We start from the raw sequence: 14985 nt of genomic DNA, 5'->3' as shown, positions 1-14985 counted from the left end.
GCTTAAACCTAAGCATCTTCATCAAATAAACTATTTCAGAGAGAATAGTTACCAGTTTTCTGTTTCTTAATTTGCTTAGGATTTTGTTCCTCTGTACCCATCTTCAGAAGCATTCAGGTACACAGTCCTGTGTATGGGATTGGAACAAGAATCTCTAATCCCTACCAAGGAAGAGCACATTTGTGTGCCTTATTTGGAAAGAGTGAATATATGTTTCCAACTAATATATTGTCACTTAAACATACTAGAACTACATACCTGAAAAACTACAAACCTGGACAGATCAGTTTATTGAACCTTTAAGCATTTTGTTGGAAAATCAAGAGCAGTTTTCAGCAGCCCACTTACCCTTCTTCACTTGAGCTGATAATATTTCTCAACACAGGAAAAGGAGGGAATATCCTGAGTTCACATTAATTTAAATTTTCATGTTACAAAATTGCTTTCTGAAAGGCATAACACACTCCATTTTTCAGTTTTTCTTTCTGTGACAGTCTACAAAATAGGGTGGTTTTACACTTTAATGTACAATTAATTCTTGTGTGTATTTTTGCTGTCTGTAAGCATTTTTGTGATTCTATGTAGCCTTAAAATCCTTTTCGTACAGCACAGGCTTCATAGTCACTTCTGTTTCTTTCCTAGCCTACAATTTTTTCTTTCCAGATGTCATGCATTGCAGGTCACATGATCAGCTTTCTTCTTGTTGATTTTGGATTGCTCTCCAATTTTATCCAGGGTTTTGAGTTCTGAAGTTGTTTCCAAAAGTTGTAGACTGTGTTCCTGAGGAAAACAGCTAATGGCTCAGAGATTGCTTAAGCTAGCTCCTGAATATCATCCATCTGCTTATTTGAACACATATATCTAAATACTGTTTACCTTTACACTTCTTTTCTATTTCCTTATTTTAAATGAAGAAACAAAAGTTGATGTATTAATCACAATATATATATTGTCTCTAGGATTCATTTACCCCTCTTCTTCATCCTTGTTTATTGTTCATCTAAAACAATGTGAATGTCTGTGAGAGAGTAACATTCCCCTCACCTCTGTGTCTCAGAAGCTCTAAATATGAGCAACCTCTTGTGTTGGGAAGGAGGAAACTCCTACCCCAGTTTCTGCTTTGTCTTAAGAAAATACAAGAATTTTCCATATGTTGATTTCAGGTAATATTTTTAATTAAAACACACATAGAAATGCAGGAGTGTTGATGTCTTTTGGATTTCTCAGTTGCTCAGATGGGTGCTTCCTCTGCCCTTTCCTCTGCCTTCACCAACATACTTTGGATTTCTTGCTAATTTTTAAATAAGTTACAGCGCTGTAATGGGTTTTGTGGAGTTGTTTTGGAAATACTAAAAACATATTTGTTGTTATATGTCTTTAGCAAAACATAATGAATCATAAAAATTACAAATTCCTGTAGAATGTTTCTCAACAACTTGTCCTCTAACATTGTTTTACAGATGTGTTGCTCTTTGCAGCCTTGGTATTTGGATCTGTGAGGAGCTAGTCCATGAATCACATCATCCTCAGATCAAGGAAGCATTGAATGTGATTTGTGTTTCTTTAAAGGTGAGAGAACTAAATTTTTGCAATGTATATTGCCTTTATATGTAAAGATACTTAGCATTTTCAAAATCATAATGGCATTTTAATGTCCTTACTTCACAGTCTCATTTACCATCCTCACAAAAGAGAACTCAGTTTAGTGTGTGAGTCTCTGAAATGTCAGAAGCTCTTTACCTTTCTTTAAGTTTGGAGAGAATGGTGTGCTGGGGGATAAGACAGTGAATCTTTATTTTAATATATGTCACTAACCACTCTTACAGTATTCTCAGAATATTCTGTGTGTGTTCACTTCTGAGTCATTGAATTGTGCAATATTGCTTCTTAGCCCTGGCTAGATATTTAGTGAGAAATGCAGAGTACTTGCACTGTATGCATGAAAGCACTGAGAATGTTTAATTTGCTGTGGTAAAGTCCTTTCCTCTGCTTTTTCCAGGAGCTGCATATTTTTTCTTTTTTCCCTTGATGAGTGTTTTTGTTTCCCTACTATTTTAAATCTTTCTGCATTTGTTCTAATTTTATAGAATCGTTAGAATATTAGTAAAAACATCTTGTTTTTAAGCAGTTTTCAAATTTGCATGTTTCTCAGCAATACAAAACACTTTTTAAATGTTTTCCAGTTTATCTTCAGAACATTTCTATGTGCTTTTCTTTGCATCAAAATTCTATGAATAGTCTAGTCTTCCTGTATATACAGATTAATAAAAATTGCAGTGTACTCCTGTTACATATGACTTCTGTCGGATGTTGGAGATTATTATTTTCTTTTAAGCAATGAGAATCTGAAAAATATCTTAGCAGATCAGCTGCTCACATCTTGTGAAGCAGGATTTGGGTCTCTATAAGTTAGCTGCAGGGCTTTTAGTATTAGACTCTAAATTGCAATTTCCTGTTTTGCAAAATCACGTTCATTCTTTGCAGCTCCCTCTTCCAGGGTTTTCCCCTTGGTTTTTAATAATGCTTAACTCTGGCATTTTATCAAGTTCCTGTGCAAGTTTGGTATAAGGCAAATTATGTTTTTATCTTGCTGCTTCAATTTATCAATATTTGAACTATTTTTAGTCCTGAAATTCGGTCATTTATGTTCTTTTTCTCTGGCGTATTTATTAAACCAATTATTTGTATCTCATTTATATTAAACATAAATTACTTTTTGAATGAGAAAAGAAAGATCTTTATATTTCTACTTTGCTTTGCTTTGTGTTGGCAAAATCATCCAGTGCATGTGGTCTTTTTTTCCAGTTCTGAGCAATGGTATACATTCACAATTGAGTTTAATAATGAAATGAAAAGTTCATTAATGTGTCATGGGAGAAATAAATTAGCTCTAATTTGTTACGTAAGCAATCTCCTGGCTACCAAGTAGTCAGAGGTTTGAACTCCCAGAATGGATTATTTTCTTATTTTCAGGAGAAATGAATGGGTAGGGGGCTATAGGCCTAGTCCAACTTATTGAGAAGTTCAGTTGAACAAATAACATTGAATGGAAACATTAGCAGCAATTACATGCTAATTTTTGAAATCCCAGAAGCATATTTAAAGCTGCAGTTCAGCAGCTCGCTTTGGATATACCTGGTGCTTCTCCTAGCTGTGTGGCAGTGCTGCTCTGTCTGAATTAACCTCTGCTGGAGCTTGAGCACAAAGGATCCTAACCAGCCACCCAGACCTATGGTTTTATTCTGCTTCTCTCAAAAATGCTGCAGATACATCACAAAATCATGTTGTACAGACTTAGCTGAATCAGTGCTAAACAACAGATTATTTTCAGGTATGGACAAGGTTAAATTTCTGATATAACATCCAGAAAGAATAGACCCTTACAAAGATGAACCTTATGGTAAAACTACCTTCCCAAGAAAAACCCTGAGAAAAACAGGCTGGGAAACAGGCAAAGTGCCAGTTCATTTCCATCTTTTTATTTCCCCCATCAAGTAACTTATGTCCACTAAATAGAAAAGTGGTGAATCCTTATGCTTTATAACACAAGACATTTTCCAGAGACAAAGTATGGCAGGTGGAATGTTTATGGAATCATACAGGTGTTTCCATGCCACCTCTGAAGGCTCTGGTAAAAGAAGTCAGAACCAAATTACTGACTTGAAAGGGATAAATAGTTTTATTATCTGAGATGTAGTCAGTGAGGCTACTTGAGTTCGTGAAAATATCCTTCCAGAACCCACAGCTCTCGTAATTGTCTGTTCTAAGGAGTGTTTGTTTGTCATGGTTTAAGCCCAACTGGAAATTAAGCACCATGCAGCCACTCGCTCAATCTCCCTTCTTCCCACCCACTGCAGTGGAACTGCAAGAAGAATCAAGGTAAAACTTGTATGTTGGGATGAGAACAGTTTAAAAATCCAAAGCAAAGTAAAACAGCGTAATAATGGTAAATGATAATAATGATAATAAAAAGAGAAGGGAAAAAAAACCCAAGTGATGCACAAAACATTTCCTCACCACCCACTGACCAATGTCATATTCCAAACCCAGTCTGAGCCCCTTTTCAGATAATCCCCCCAGTTTATATACTGGGCATGATGTCCTGTGGTGTGGAATATCCCTTTGTCAGTTGGGGTCATCCATCCCAGCCATGCTCCCACCCAGTTTCTTTTGCTCACCTTCTCACAGGCATAGCATGAGACAAGAAGAAAAAAATAAAAATCCTTGACTTCTGATGAATAGAACTTAGCAAAAAACAAAACGTCAGTGTGTCATCAACACCATTCTTATTCCAAATCCAAAACACAGCACTGCAACAGCTACTGAGAGGAAATTAACTCTACCCTAGCGACAGCATTCTTTTGAAATGTGATATATTGACTGTGCTAGGGCAGCTTTCTGAAGCAGATGAAGGATTTGATCTATTTCAGCCAACCCCCATATTCTTGATCAAAACTTCCTCCCTGATGCTTTTCCCATGAATGAAAAAAAATTAAATGTGCAAGATTAGATTTTAAATTTATTCATATTCATTATTTTATGCACTTTATCCTTTATGTGAAATTTATGTCTCTGATTACTTTTGTTCCTTTATGAAATTAAAATAAAAAAAAATCTCTTAAACTAGAGGAAAAAAGGAGGTTAACTGATTTGTGTAAACCAGCCTCAAAAAATTATTCAATCCTCTTCATTTTGAACCTCTTTAGAAAAAGAACCATTAAAAATTTAATAATTTAAGGACAGAAATGCTTTCTGTTTTTAAGTAGTGAATGGCCAATTATTCAGTGACTCTGAAAAGTCTCCAGGTCTTTTTCTCAAGTAATTTTTTCTTACTTTCAGTGGTCTGGATACACTGTATTAAGCTACCCCAGTTCATCCACTCCATTTTTCTTCTCCAGTGATTTTGGGGTTTTTCTGCAAGTTTGTTATGATGTTTTGAGCAATCTGGATTTCATCTCAAGTTCTGCAAACAAATTGTTATGCTTTCAGTCATTTTTCTGGTTTTTTTGGTTGCTGCTCAAGCTTGAGTTTTAGAATCTGTACTCTGCTTACTGTGCTCTTACAGAGTTCTTTCACAGCATGGAGTGAGTGTGTCTCATGAGGGATAAAAAAGTAATGATATTCCTGTCATAAAGTCTGTGAAGATTTGGAGGTGTGAGATGTTTACTGTTTTGAGCTGAAAGCCAACAATAACATGAAACAGCATCCACTGAGAAACAGGGAAAGTCAGAAGAAGAATTAACTCTACCTATTATGTACTCTGGTTTTCATCTCCCTGGATGACTTGCAAGAGCCATTCATGGTCCTTCTTTTTGCTTACTTAGATACATACCACAATTAAAAACATGGAAATTAAAACTTCATACTCCAGACTTTTCCTTATGCTTGTACCATTTCTTTTGAAAACTTTAAATGTAAAAATCGATAACTCTGCTTTGATAAGAACCACTGACCCAGAACAGTCTTCTTCGAGAGTATTTTCAGTTTAAGTTTTTGGCATTCAAAAATTTTATTCTAAATTGGGCATGTGGCTCTTCACCTGCCTTGATTCTCAGCAAAGACCCCTGACTTCAGAACTGGATCCCTGGGGGACTTTGCAGTGATTCATTAATATTAATTAAGGTAACAAGCAATTAGTTCTTTCTTCCTGGCTTCATGATACTGTACTAACCAGTCTCAAGTTACTTAGGAGACACCTCACCCCTTTCTGGTGTGCAACTCAGTGGATGTCTGTCCCAAAACTTTGGTGTTAGCTGCTAACATTTGTTTATGAATATAAAATAATTCCTTTAGAGTTTTGTAAAATTTTATTCTGTTCCTCTGGTAAACAGATACTTAAAGAACTGTATGTATAAAACTACCAGTGAAATTTGTGACCAACCTACCACCTAATGTACTCTTACATTAAATCATTTTGTCATTGTTACTGTGCTATGTTCTCTTTTCTAGTTTCCAAATAAAACAGTAGCCCAAGTTGCCTGCAGTATGTTGAACATGCTGATACATTATGTCCATAGACTTCAACTGTATCAAGCTGATTCACCTTTAAGAATTATTCAAGTAAGTAACTTTTTTTAAATTGCATTTTATGTTATTTAAAATTAAACACTAGAATGTACTACCCTAAAATTAAACACCTGATTATTGAGATTTCTGTTTTGCAAAATGTTGAATTAGTATAAACATAATCTTACTTAACACTAGCAGTAGGGAATTGCAGCACACTTAACTTCCTTACTCCAGTATTGACATGTAAGGTGTCTACATCATGCCTGTATTTCCTCAAAGTGTCATGAGAACGTTGTCAGTAAAGTACATTTATTTTTTTTTTTAATGTTAGATATCTTCAAACAGATATCTAACATTAATATCTTGTTTATTAAGATGTTAATGTTATTAACATCTTAATAAACAAGATGTTTATTAAGATGTTAATAAATAACATCTTAATAAACAAGATTTATTTATTTAATAAATCTTGTTTATTAAATAATGTTTATTTAAGTTCAGGGGGGAAATGATTGCTTAAAATATGGGTCTGCAATTGTATTTTGAATGAAAGAGTTTCAGTATAAAGCAAAAATAATATTTTCAATAAGCTTCCCATAACAAGGAGGTAGACTTATGGCCTCTGTCAGTCTGAAACACAGAGAAATGACAGAGGGCTCCCAGGTCCTTTTCGTATGAAAGCTTCTTAAGAAATACAGCAAGCATTTCTGTGCTCCTCTGGAGACATATTTCTGATAAAATAGAGACAGAGTGTATTCTAGTAGTCCTGAGAAATAGTGTAGCTCAGATAGCACCATACACAAACCAGCAGCAGATTTCTTCCTGCATCCTACATGTGTGTTACCTTCTTTTCATGCCTGAATATTTGAGGTAGCTGTGTAATTTCATTGTCCTTAATGCACCTACATCAGTCAAACAGAACATACTTCTTCAATGTATTCTGCAAAATTCAATTAAAAGTGCTTTTATTGAAAAAAAAACGTTAAGGAATACTGTAACTTGTCTCAAAGTACTTGTAATAGAATTTAACCATGAATCTATCATGTTAGATCTACCTGCCTAAAAATTATATTTTAAACTTAAATATTTAGGTTCTATTTTAAAAGAAGTATGGTGTATTTCCCCAGATTCTGATAGCAACTATTACACATCTGCTACCCAGTACAGAAGCTTCCTCTTACGAGCAGGACAAGAGGGTAAGTATTTTTCATTTCTAGTACTTTCTGCCTCCTGAAAGCTGTGTCTCTTCTGAATTAGCTTTGCTGTGGGGCTCATTGGGTCATTTAAATTTGGGCACTTTTGGTGCAGTTTGTTGCTGACAGCTCCATCATTCTGGGCTCCCATTCCCACAAGGAGCTGGAGTTCATCTGTTGCTCATTTTGGTCTTCAGAACTCTGTTTCATCTTGTCTCTTTGCAAGAAGTCAGGGGCTATTGTAGACCACACTCATATGCCAAGCCACCCACTTTTCCACTTGAGGATCCTTTCTGTAATTGACCAAGTTTCCCCATGAGCTACTGTCGATCATTGTACATCAAATATTATATTAAAAATTGTCTTATCTATTTTGACTAATGTAGTCCTAATGGGTTTCTTAAAAATTGGTTAAAAATAAAAAGACTCAGTGCCCTCCGTCATCAGGTTTATTATACTTTTGAGGGACAAACTTGGAATGTATTATGTGAAATGAGTAAATCAGATACATGGATTTTTTTAAAGACTTCTATTTACCTTGAGAAATATTTTAGAGAATCTTGCAGATATTTATCTTAATTGTCTTCTCTTCAACAGCTGAGTTTTAAAAATCAAAAACAATTATTTGATCAGTAAGTTATTGATGGTTTGGTGTGGATTTGTGTCTTAATCTAATTCTGTTCTAGAGTCAGTCAAAACATCCCAAGAGGGAGCTGATTCTTTTACTGGGTAACCTACAATACAGAAAGTAGTTGGATTTCTTTCAGATGATAACTGGTGCTGCGTAACATTATTGCTATGTTGTGAAGGACACTATGTGTTATTTATAAAGCACTAAATACAGGTGAATTGGTTCCATTTTGTGTAATCCTTGATTCACTTTGCAGTGAAATTTATGTGCAAAATGGCTCATCAGCCTTAACTGAACCTGTGTTATCTGTCGTTTTAAAAACAACACCCTAGAAAACAATCTTGAAAACTGTGGGTATCTTCTTAAGTATATCTGCTCATAGAGATCACCTGATGAGAAAGTGTTGAATGGATGGTCTTTGTTAAAGACCTCAGTAGACAAAATTTTTACTGATGCTGTTGGTTTTGAAGATACAGTTGTTAACAAGTGGGACTTGCCATTACTGCAGAAAGTTGACTTTACTGAATTGAAAAAAAAAAAAAAAAAAAAAAGACAAAACAGAGAAATAAAATAAAGTTATAAACATGAAGTAGCAGGTGCTGGCTTAATTGATTTGTAATGGGAAGTGTCTTTTCCAGTTGGTGGTTTCTTTACTTCTGTGCTTATTGGATTGGATAATGGCCTTGCCATTGAAGACTTTGCTGCAGCCTCTTCATACTACAGGAGCAGAAAATGATAAGACTGAAAGATCTGTTCTTAATTGTATATATAAGGTACTTGTTTCTTTGCTCACTTATTAAGAATTTGGAGGTAGTGTCAGTTTTCATGGAAATGAAGGCAAAAGCTTTCTGCAAGCTGACCTCCATGTAGATTTTGTTTTACATTTTGGATGGTTAACCAAACCTTTTTTTTAATATCATATGGATTGCAGATGCTTGTATTGTAGAAGGCTAATTATACATTTAATACAGAAGGATGTAACTTTTATATATCAAGCAATTTCATTTAGCACTAAGCAAAGCAAAAAGCACTAAGTTACAATTACTGTCTTTAGGAACACAGGAGAAAGGGTTTTTTTTCCTTTTTGCAAGGGAAGGGGATTAAAACCTCTAGCAGCTTAGACCTAGCATATGTAATTAAAGAAGATAGGAAATCTAAAAATAAAGGTAGCCTAACGATTTTTTTGTAAGTTTTGTTTCTTTATTGTTAAATTCCACTTTGGTGGTAATAATTTTCTTTGCAGACTAGAATTTGTTTCTGTAAACATTAAGCATCTAAAATTTTCCAACGTTTCATCGTGCCTTCCAACAAATCAATTTTCAAAATGCAAATAAAAATAAACTCAATTTCTTATAAAACTATTAAGCATAAACTTCAGTAGTTAATGTAATGAAACTCTGGTTTTGTTCTAGGTTCTGCATGGATGTGTCTATGGGTCTCAGTGTTTCAGCAACCCAAAATATTTTCCTCTAAGCCTTTCTGATCTGGCATGTATGGATTATGATCCTTTTATGCATTTAGAAAGCTTAAAGGAGCCAGAGCCACTGCATTCTCCAGACTCGGAGAGGTCTTCTAAACTTCAGCCAGTCACTGAAGGTTTGTCTAATTGCCTAAATATATTTTTTTTCCAAAAGATTTTGTCTTGGTTTTCAGTATTGAAGTGTTAGTGTAAAGCACAGGTTTTTGGCTATATGTAGACGCTAGGTAAGAACCATTAGTATGGAATGAGCAAATGTAATCTAGAGCAATTACTATTTGATTAACTGAAATAAGTATGTTCTGAACAACACCAAGATCGATATGATATAGATTCTTCCATGCTCTGTGTATCAGCAGAAGTGTTAATTATTGCAACATGGATAAATGTTGCTTTTCATTTTACTTTCAGTAAATTAATTTGATTTTTTTCTTAATTTTGCTCCTTTTGCTAGGTGTATTTTGGATTTTTATTCCTGTTTGACATTGCAATATTGAATGCTTTCTGTGAATTTTTTTAGCCTGTAATAATTTATTGTTGATTTCTTTGTGTGCTGCTTAAAACCTCAGATTTGTCTAAAACAACAGAAATTTTCTCTCATCTGGTTAGAACCTTAGGAGACATGGGAATTAACATTTTCTTCACAACTCAAAAATGAAAATAAAGAATCAAGAGTTTAAGCTACAGAGGACTATCATGTTTTATGCAGTGTATCTAGTAAATATCAAATAGCTACATAGGGAAGAAAATTGAAAAAGATGAGATTAAGATATGAGCAACTCGGTGTAGTGCTATCCTGCCTCTGTATTAAGTTGTTCCATTTAGGCTTTTTTAAGGGTATTAAGAAGCAGATAAATGCAGCAGTTCTTTGTAGCAGCTGTGTGCTAACAGCAGGTGATTTTGTGGTCTGTAGTGACTACGTGCTGTTTTTTATGTAGAGAAAATGGCTAATCATTGTGCCCTTGTCTAAGGCATGCTTCATCATCCTCAAGTACTTTTTTGGCTAAAGAATTCTAAACATAGAGCTGTCCCCTAATAAGCTCAGTATTGGATTGAACAAGTCTGATCTGAGAACTACTGGCAGGAGGAGCTGTAATTATTAAATTTACTGAAGAATGAAGCAAGGTACTATAGTTGGCTTTTCGTCAAATGGCTGTGGCCTTATTAGTAAAAAGTAATCATCTGCAGGGTCAGAATGAAAGAGGCTTTGAAGGATTCATTCTGTCCTAATTACAGTCTCACCTATACATATTATATAAAGCTAATATTTAAAGCATTTGCCAAAATTTACTTCCACTGCATGTTCTATTACAGTGTAGTGAATAGTAGTAGCTTTTTATGCCTGGCATCTTTTGTATTCCATAATAATCTGTAATTATGGGTTGGAAGCAAATGCTGTGTGTCTTTTTTAATCTGACAATCTGAAAAGACAACCCTGAATAGATTTCTCTTTAAATGAATATGGTTGCACAAAGCCTTAGCATCAATATCTTCATTTTGCATTTCCAACCATGATCTTTTCTTTTATGATTTCTTGTTAAATTTCTTAATAAAAGTAATTTCAGATATTCCTTTTATCTCTCCAGATAAATTAAGTTTCAGGGTTCTGGAATTGTAAGTTAGACTGTGAAATTTAATTGGCAGGCTACAGGATTACAATACAATCCTGGTTCTGCAACCTTGGCACTTCTAGTCCCATTGCCAGGCAGAGAATAAAATTGGCAGTGCTTAACCGATTGCACAGCATCTGTTCTCCCTGGCATTGTTGGAGTAGTGAGAGGAGTAAAACTAGTGGATAACAACCAGTCTGGGTCTCTGTCAAGACAGAGGGTCAATTACTACAAGCTAGCAGCAGAACAGTATGCCAGTGGGTCAGCATCTTTTAGTAGAGTGAAAGGGCTATCATAGTGTCTTTTTTGAAGGAATGGAAATGAGCAGGGCAGAAGTAGGGAATTCAGCAAAGTTCTACAAAGACACAGTAGGAATTGCAAGACTCTTTCCTTAGGTCACAAACAAATCTGAAAGTGCTGAAATGACAAAATTCTTGAGACAGGGTGCTTTAATAGATGGAATTGATTTATCCTGTTACGCCTCTGTTGTTCAAGGTCAGATCCATCACAGGTTTTGTGGATACTTAGCCACAGCATAATGTGGTATGAGACCAGGAAGATACAGGACTTAGAGTGACACAACTGTGTAGTGGAGACAGAATCTACTGAGAGGTGTGGAGCATGCCATGCAATAAACAGCAGGGCAAAGGTTTCTTAAATCCTCTGGGAACAGGTGTATGTCAATAAAGAGGATTATTATTGGCCTCTCTTTCAGTAACTTTCCAAGTTCTGTCTATCACAAGGAAGCTCTTAACCTAGGATTATCTGTAAAACTGTCTTTGTTCTCCTTTCTGTCGCTGGTAAAGTGGTAGATTTTACTATGAGATACACAAAGAATAACTTGTGTTATTAAGCATATTAAACTGTTATATTTAAACCAGAATGAACTTTTAGCAGCTCCCCATAAGGAACATCAGTAGGAAGCTTTTATTGCATCATCAGAACAAGTCTGTCCAAACTAGCTGCACAAGCTTAATTCACTGCAATCTGGTACATTTCTTTCTGATGGTACAACAAGGCCTTGTGGCTCACTTTGTGTTTGAAAGCACAAAATGGCCCTGAACTATGCAGTTCTTTTATCTTTATATTTATTCTTACCCAGTTAAGAATAGACACGTATATTATTTTTCTTAATGACCCAGTGACCCATCACCTGTGTGCTGCCTGCTCTGCAGCATTTTCTAACCAATCACTTACTATTACCCAAAAACCTCTAGAAGAAGAACATGAAGAAGAAAGAAGGAAAAGAAACAACATTCTAAATCCTCCATCTTGCCTTCTGCCTTCTAAACTAATTTAAACTCTAAACTAACTTTTTCACCCAGTGACTTAAGAAATTCTCTAATCTACACACTCACACTTCCAGCTATTCTATCTAACTTTAACAGTTTTTTCATGTATCACCATGAAAACATGCTCATGTTTTTCATGTTGTTTGAAAATTTTAAATTTCAAATTTCATATTGTATGAAATTCAGTTTCTTCTGGATCTTAGAACTAAGTATCAGAAACAAGGGCACACACTCTGTGTCTCAGACTCCAACAAGTCTGTGATGCTTTCATACATCTGAAGAATCACTGGATTTGTCTGTGTGAAGGCTGATGAACTGTTCCTCTAGTTGATATCAGCAGCAACCTACTCTAGCTACAGTACAGGCATACAAATAGTGATGGTGGTGATTTGACCCTGGCTGGATGCCAGCTGCCCACCAGTGCTGCTCCCTTATTCTCCTCCCCATCTGGGCAGGGGAGAGGAAATATAACAAAATGCTTGTGGGTTGAGATAATGACAGGAAGAGATCACTCACCAATCACTGTCGTGGGCAAACCAGATTTGACTTAGGGAAATTAATTGAATTTATTACTGAGCAAATAAGGATAGGATAATGAGAAATAAAACCAAGTCTTCGAAACATCATACCCCTACTCCTCCCTCCTTCCTGGGCTTAACTTCAGTGTAAATCTCTACCTCCTCCTTGCCCCCAGTGGTGCAGGAGGATGGGGTTTGGGGGACTGCAGTCAGTTCACCACACATTGTATCTGCTGCTCCTTCCTCCACAGGGGAAGGACTCCTCATGCTCTTCCCTGGCTCCAGTATGGCAGCCCTCACACAGGAGATTTCTAAAACCAAGTCCTTCTCATGGACTGCAGTTCTTTATCAATGCTCCATTCTGGGTCCCCTATTTTTCTGGGTCCTGTAGGCCCAGGCTGCTCCAGTGTGGGTTCTCCACTGGGTCACAAGCCCTCCCAGCAAGCCTGCTCCAGCATGGGCTCCTCTCCACAGCACCACAGTTCCTGCCAGAGCCTGGTACAGTGTGGGCTTTCCACAGGATCACAGCCTCCTTTGGGCACCCACCTGCTCCGGTGTGGGGTCCCCGGGGGCTGCAGGTGGATCTCTGTTCCACTGTGAGCCCCATGGGCTGCAGGGGCACATCCTGTGTCACCATGGTCTGCACCAGAGCCTGCAGGGAATCTCTGCTCTGGTGCCTGGAGCACCTCCTGCCCCTCCTTCTTCACTGGCCTTGGTGTCTGCATAGTAGTTGCTTTCACATATTCTCACTCTGCTCTTCTCTGGCTGCAATTTGCTTCTGCCCAATAATTATTTTTATTCCTTCTTAACTCTTTTGTTCCAGAGGCATTACTTTCATTGCTGATCAGCTTGGCCTTGGTCAGCAGCAGGTCCAGCTTGGAGCTGGCTGACATTGTCTTCATCAGACACAGGGGAAGCCTAGCAGCTCTTCAGAGAAGCCACCCCTGTAATCCCCACACTACCAAAGCCTTGCCACACAAACCCAGTGTTATCTTTAGCTGCACCTAACTAACCAACTTAGATGTTTGCAAGCCAGCCTGGACTGTATAGTGCCACAATCTGCTAACTTCTGATTTTTTCTGTTTCATTTCAGGTCCATCAATATATATGAAGGAGATTTTTTTTGCAATTATAGACAAAAATATTTTGAAAGCTATACTTCATAGATTGCAAATCTGTTTGATATAGTTGTGATTGGAAGGTACTAGCAACATTATGTGGATAGAGTGATCTATCAGTTACTGATTTCATTGCTTTTTCCCCCATTACTCGTATTTCTCCAAACATATTTCAAACCCTTTTGCATACATTGAATTTTTTAAAACATTTTTCAATTTCTAATGGAAATGTTTTCCTTGCCTGATGTTCAGTCTTAGCGTTTATTTAAAAAGTAGAAATATAAAGTAGTTTTCATTTAAGGCTTTGCTGTTCGCCATTTTACTGAAAGGACACAAAATGCACACTTTAAAAAGAATACTTTATACATAGTGCATCCAGATTAACACAGTTTGTGTTTTGTGGGGAATATTCTAGAGATGGGTTCCCTGTTGCTGCATGTCTATATAGCTGGAGTTTCAAAATAGAAAGGAATGAGACTTGCTTAAATTAAGGTAAAAACAGGAAACTAAGCTAAGAGGAACACTCTTAGGCTCCCTCTAAACATAATGATGGAAAAATAAGTGCTTTTAGAGAGTGATTCATCCCATTGCTCCAATTTGAGATTAATCACAGGTCATTCTTTAGACAGCTAAAAGGATGAGGAGAGTTAAATTCCACATTCAGTCATTACTTTTTACATCTACTACATAACCATAATTGTTTAAAACTGCTCAGCCGAAGTTGAATTAAAAAGTTAACAGCACATCTTAAGGAAACTTGGGAATCCTTCATTCATGCCACAGATACGAATTAGTTGTGATGGACCTTCAGCCCTTCCACAAAAGAGGTAGTTTCAAGACTGAGAAAAAGAAATAGTATAACATCCTTCTAATAAATTACCAAATGATCGTGTACACATTTGAATTACATTGCCCAAGACAGAGGCAGTACCATTGTAAAGAAGGCAGCGATGCGTTCTCTCAGGAAGACAGGTTAACAAAGTGGTGAGCTGGACTGCCTTAATGTGTAATGATATGGCTTAGTTTGTAGAATTTGTGGTAAAGCTTTGATGGCTTACATTATTACCTATTTCCATTTGCCCTCCAGAAGCAAAGAGCATGGCTTAGATACTCATTTTAAGGTTTTAATATATTGAT

General features: G+C 36.3%; 1 protein-coding gene across 18 annotated transcripts in view; it reads left to right on the top strand.

Moving 5' to 3' along the window:
* Positions 1 to 14985, top strand: part of RALGAPA1 (Ral GTPase activating protein catalytic subunit alpha 1) — a 132101-nt gene that overhangs the window by 63226 nt on the left and 53890 nt on the right. For all 18 annotated transcript variants that reach the window (XR_001522074.2, XM_015630322.3, XM_015630339.2 and 15 more), the window contains 5 exons: positions 1461 to 1569; positions 5950 to 6060; positions 7137 to 7205; positions 8472 to 8606; positions 9246 to 9429. Coding sequence is in view for 17 of the 18 variants with exons in the window: in XM_015630322.3 (XP_015485808.1) it covers positions 1461 to 1569; positions 5950 to 6060; positions 7137 to 7205; positions 8472 to 8606; positions 9246 to 9429 (608 nt within the window). In the remaining variant the exon portion in view is untranslated. The remainder of the gene's footprint in view (positions 1 to 1460; positions 1570 to 5949; positions 6061 to 7136; positions 7206 to 8471; positions 8607 to 9245; positions 9430 to 14985) is intronic.

This window comes from Parus major, chromosome 5, assembly GCF_001522545.3.
Source record: "Parus major isolate Abel chromosome 5, Parus_major1.1, whole genome shotgun sequence".
Taxonomy (NCBI): Eukaryota; Metazoa; Chordata; class Aves; order Passeriformes; family Paridae; genus Parus; species Parus major.
Note: the sequence above shows the minus strand (reverse complement) of the source record. Positions and strands in the feature narration are given on the sequence as shown.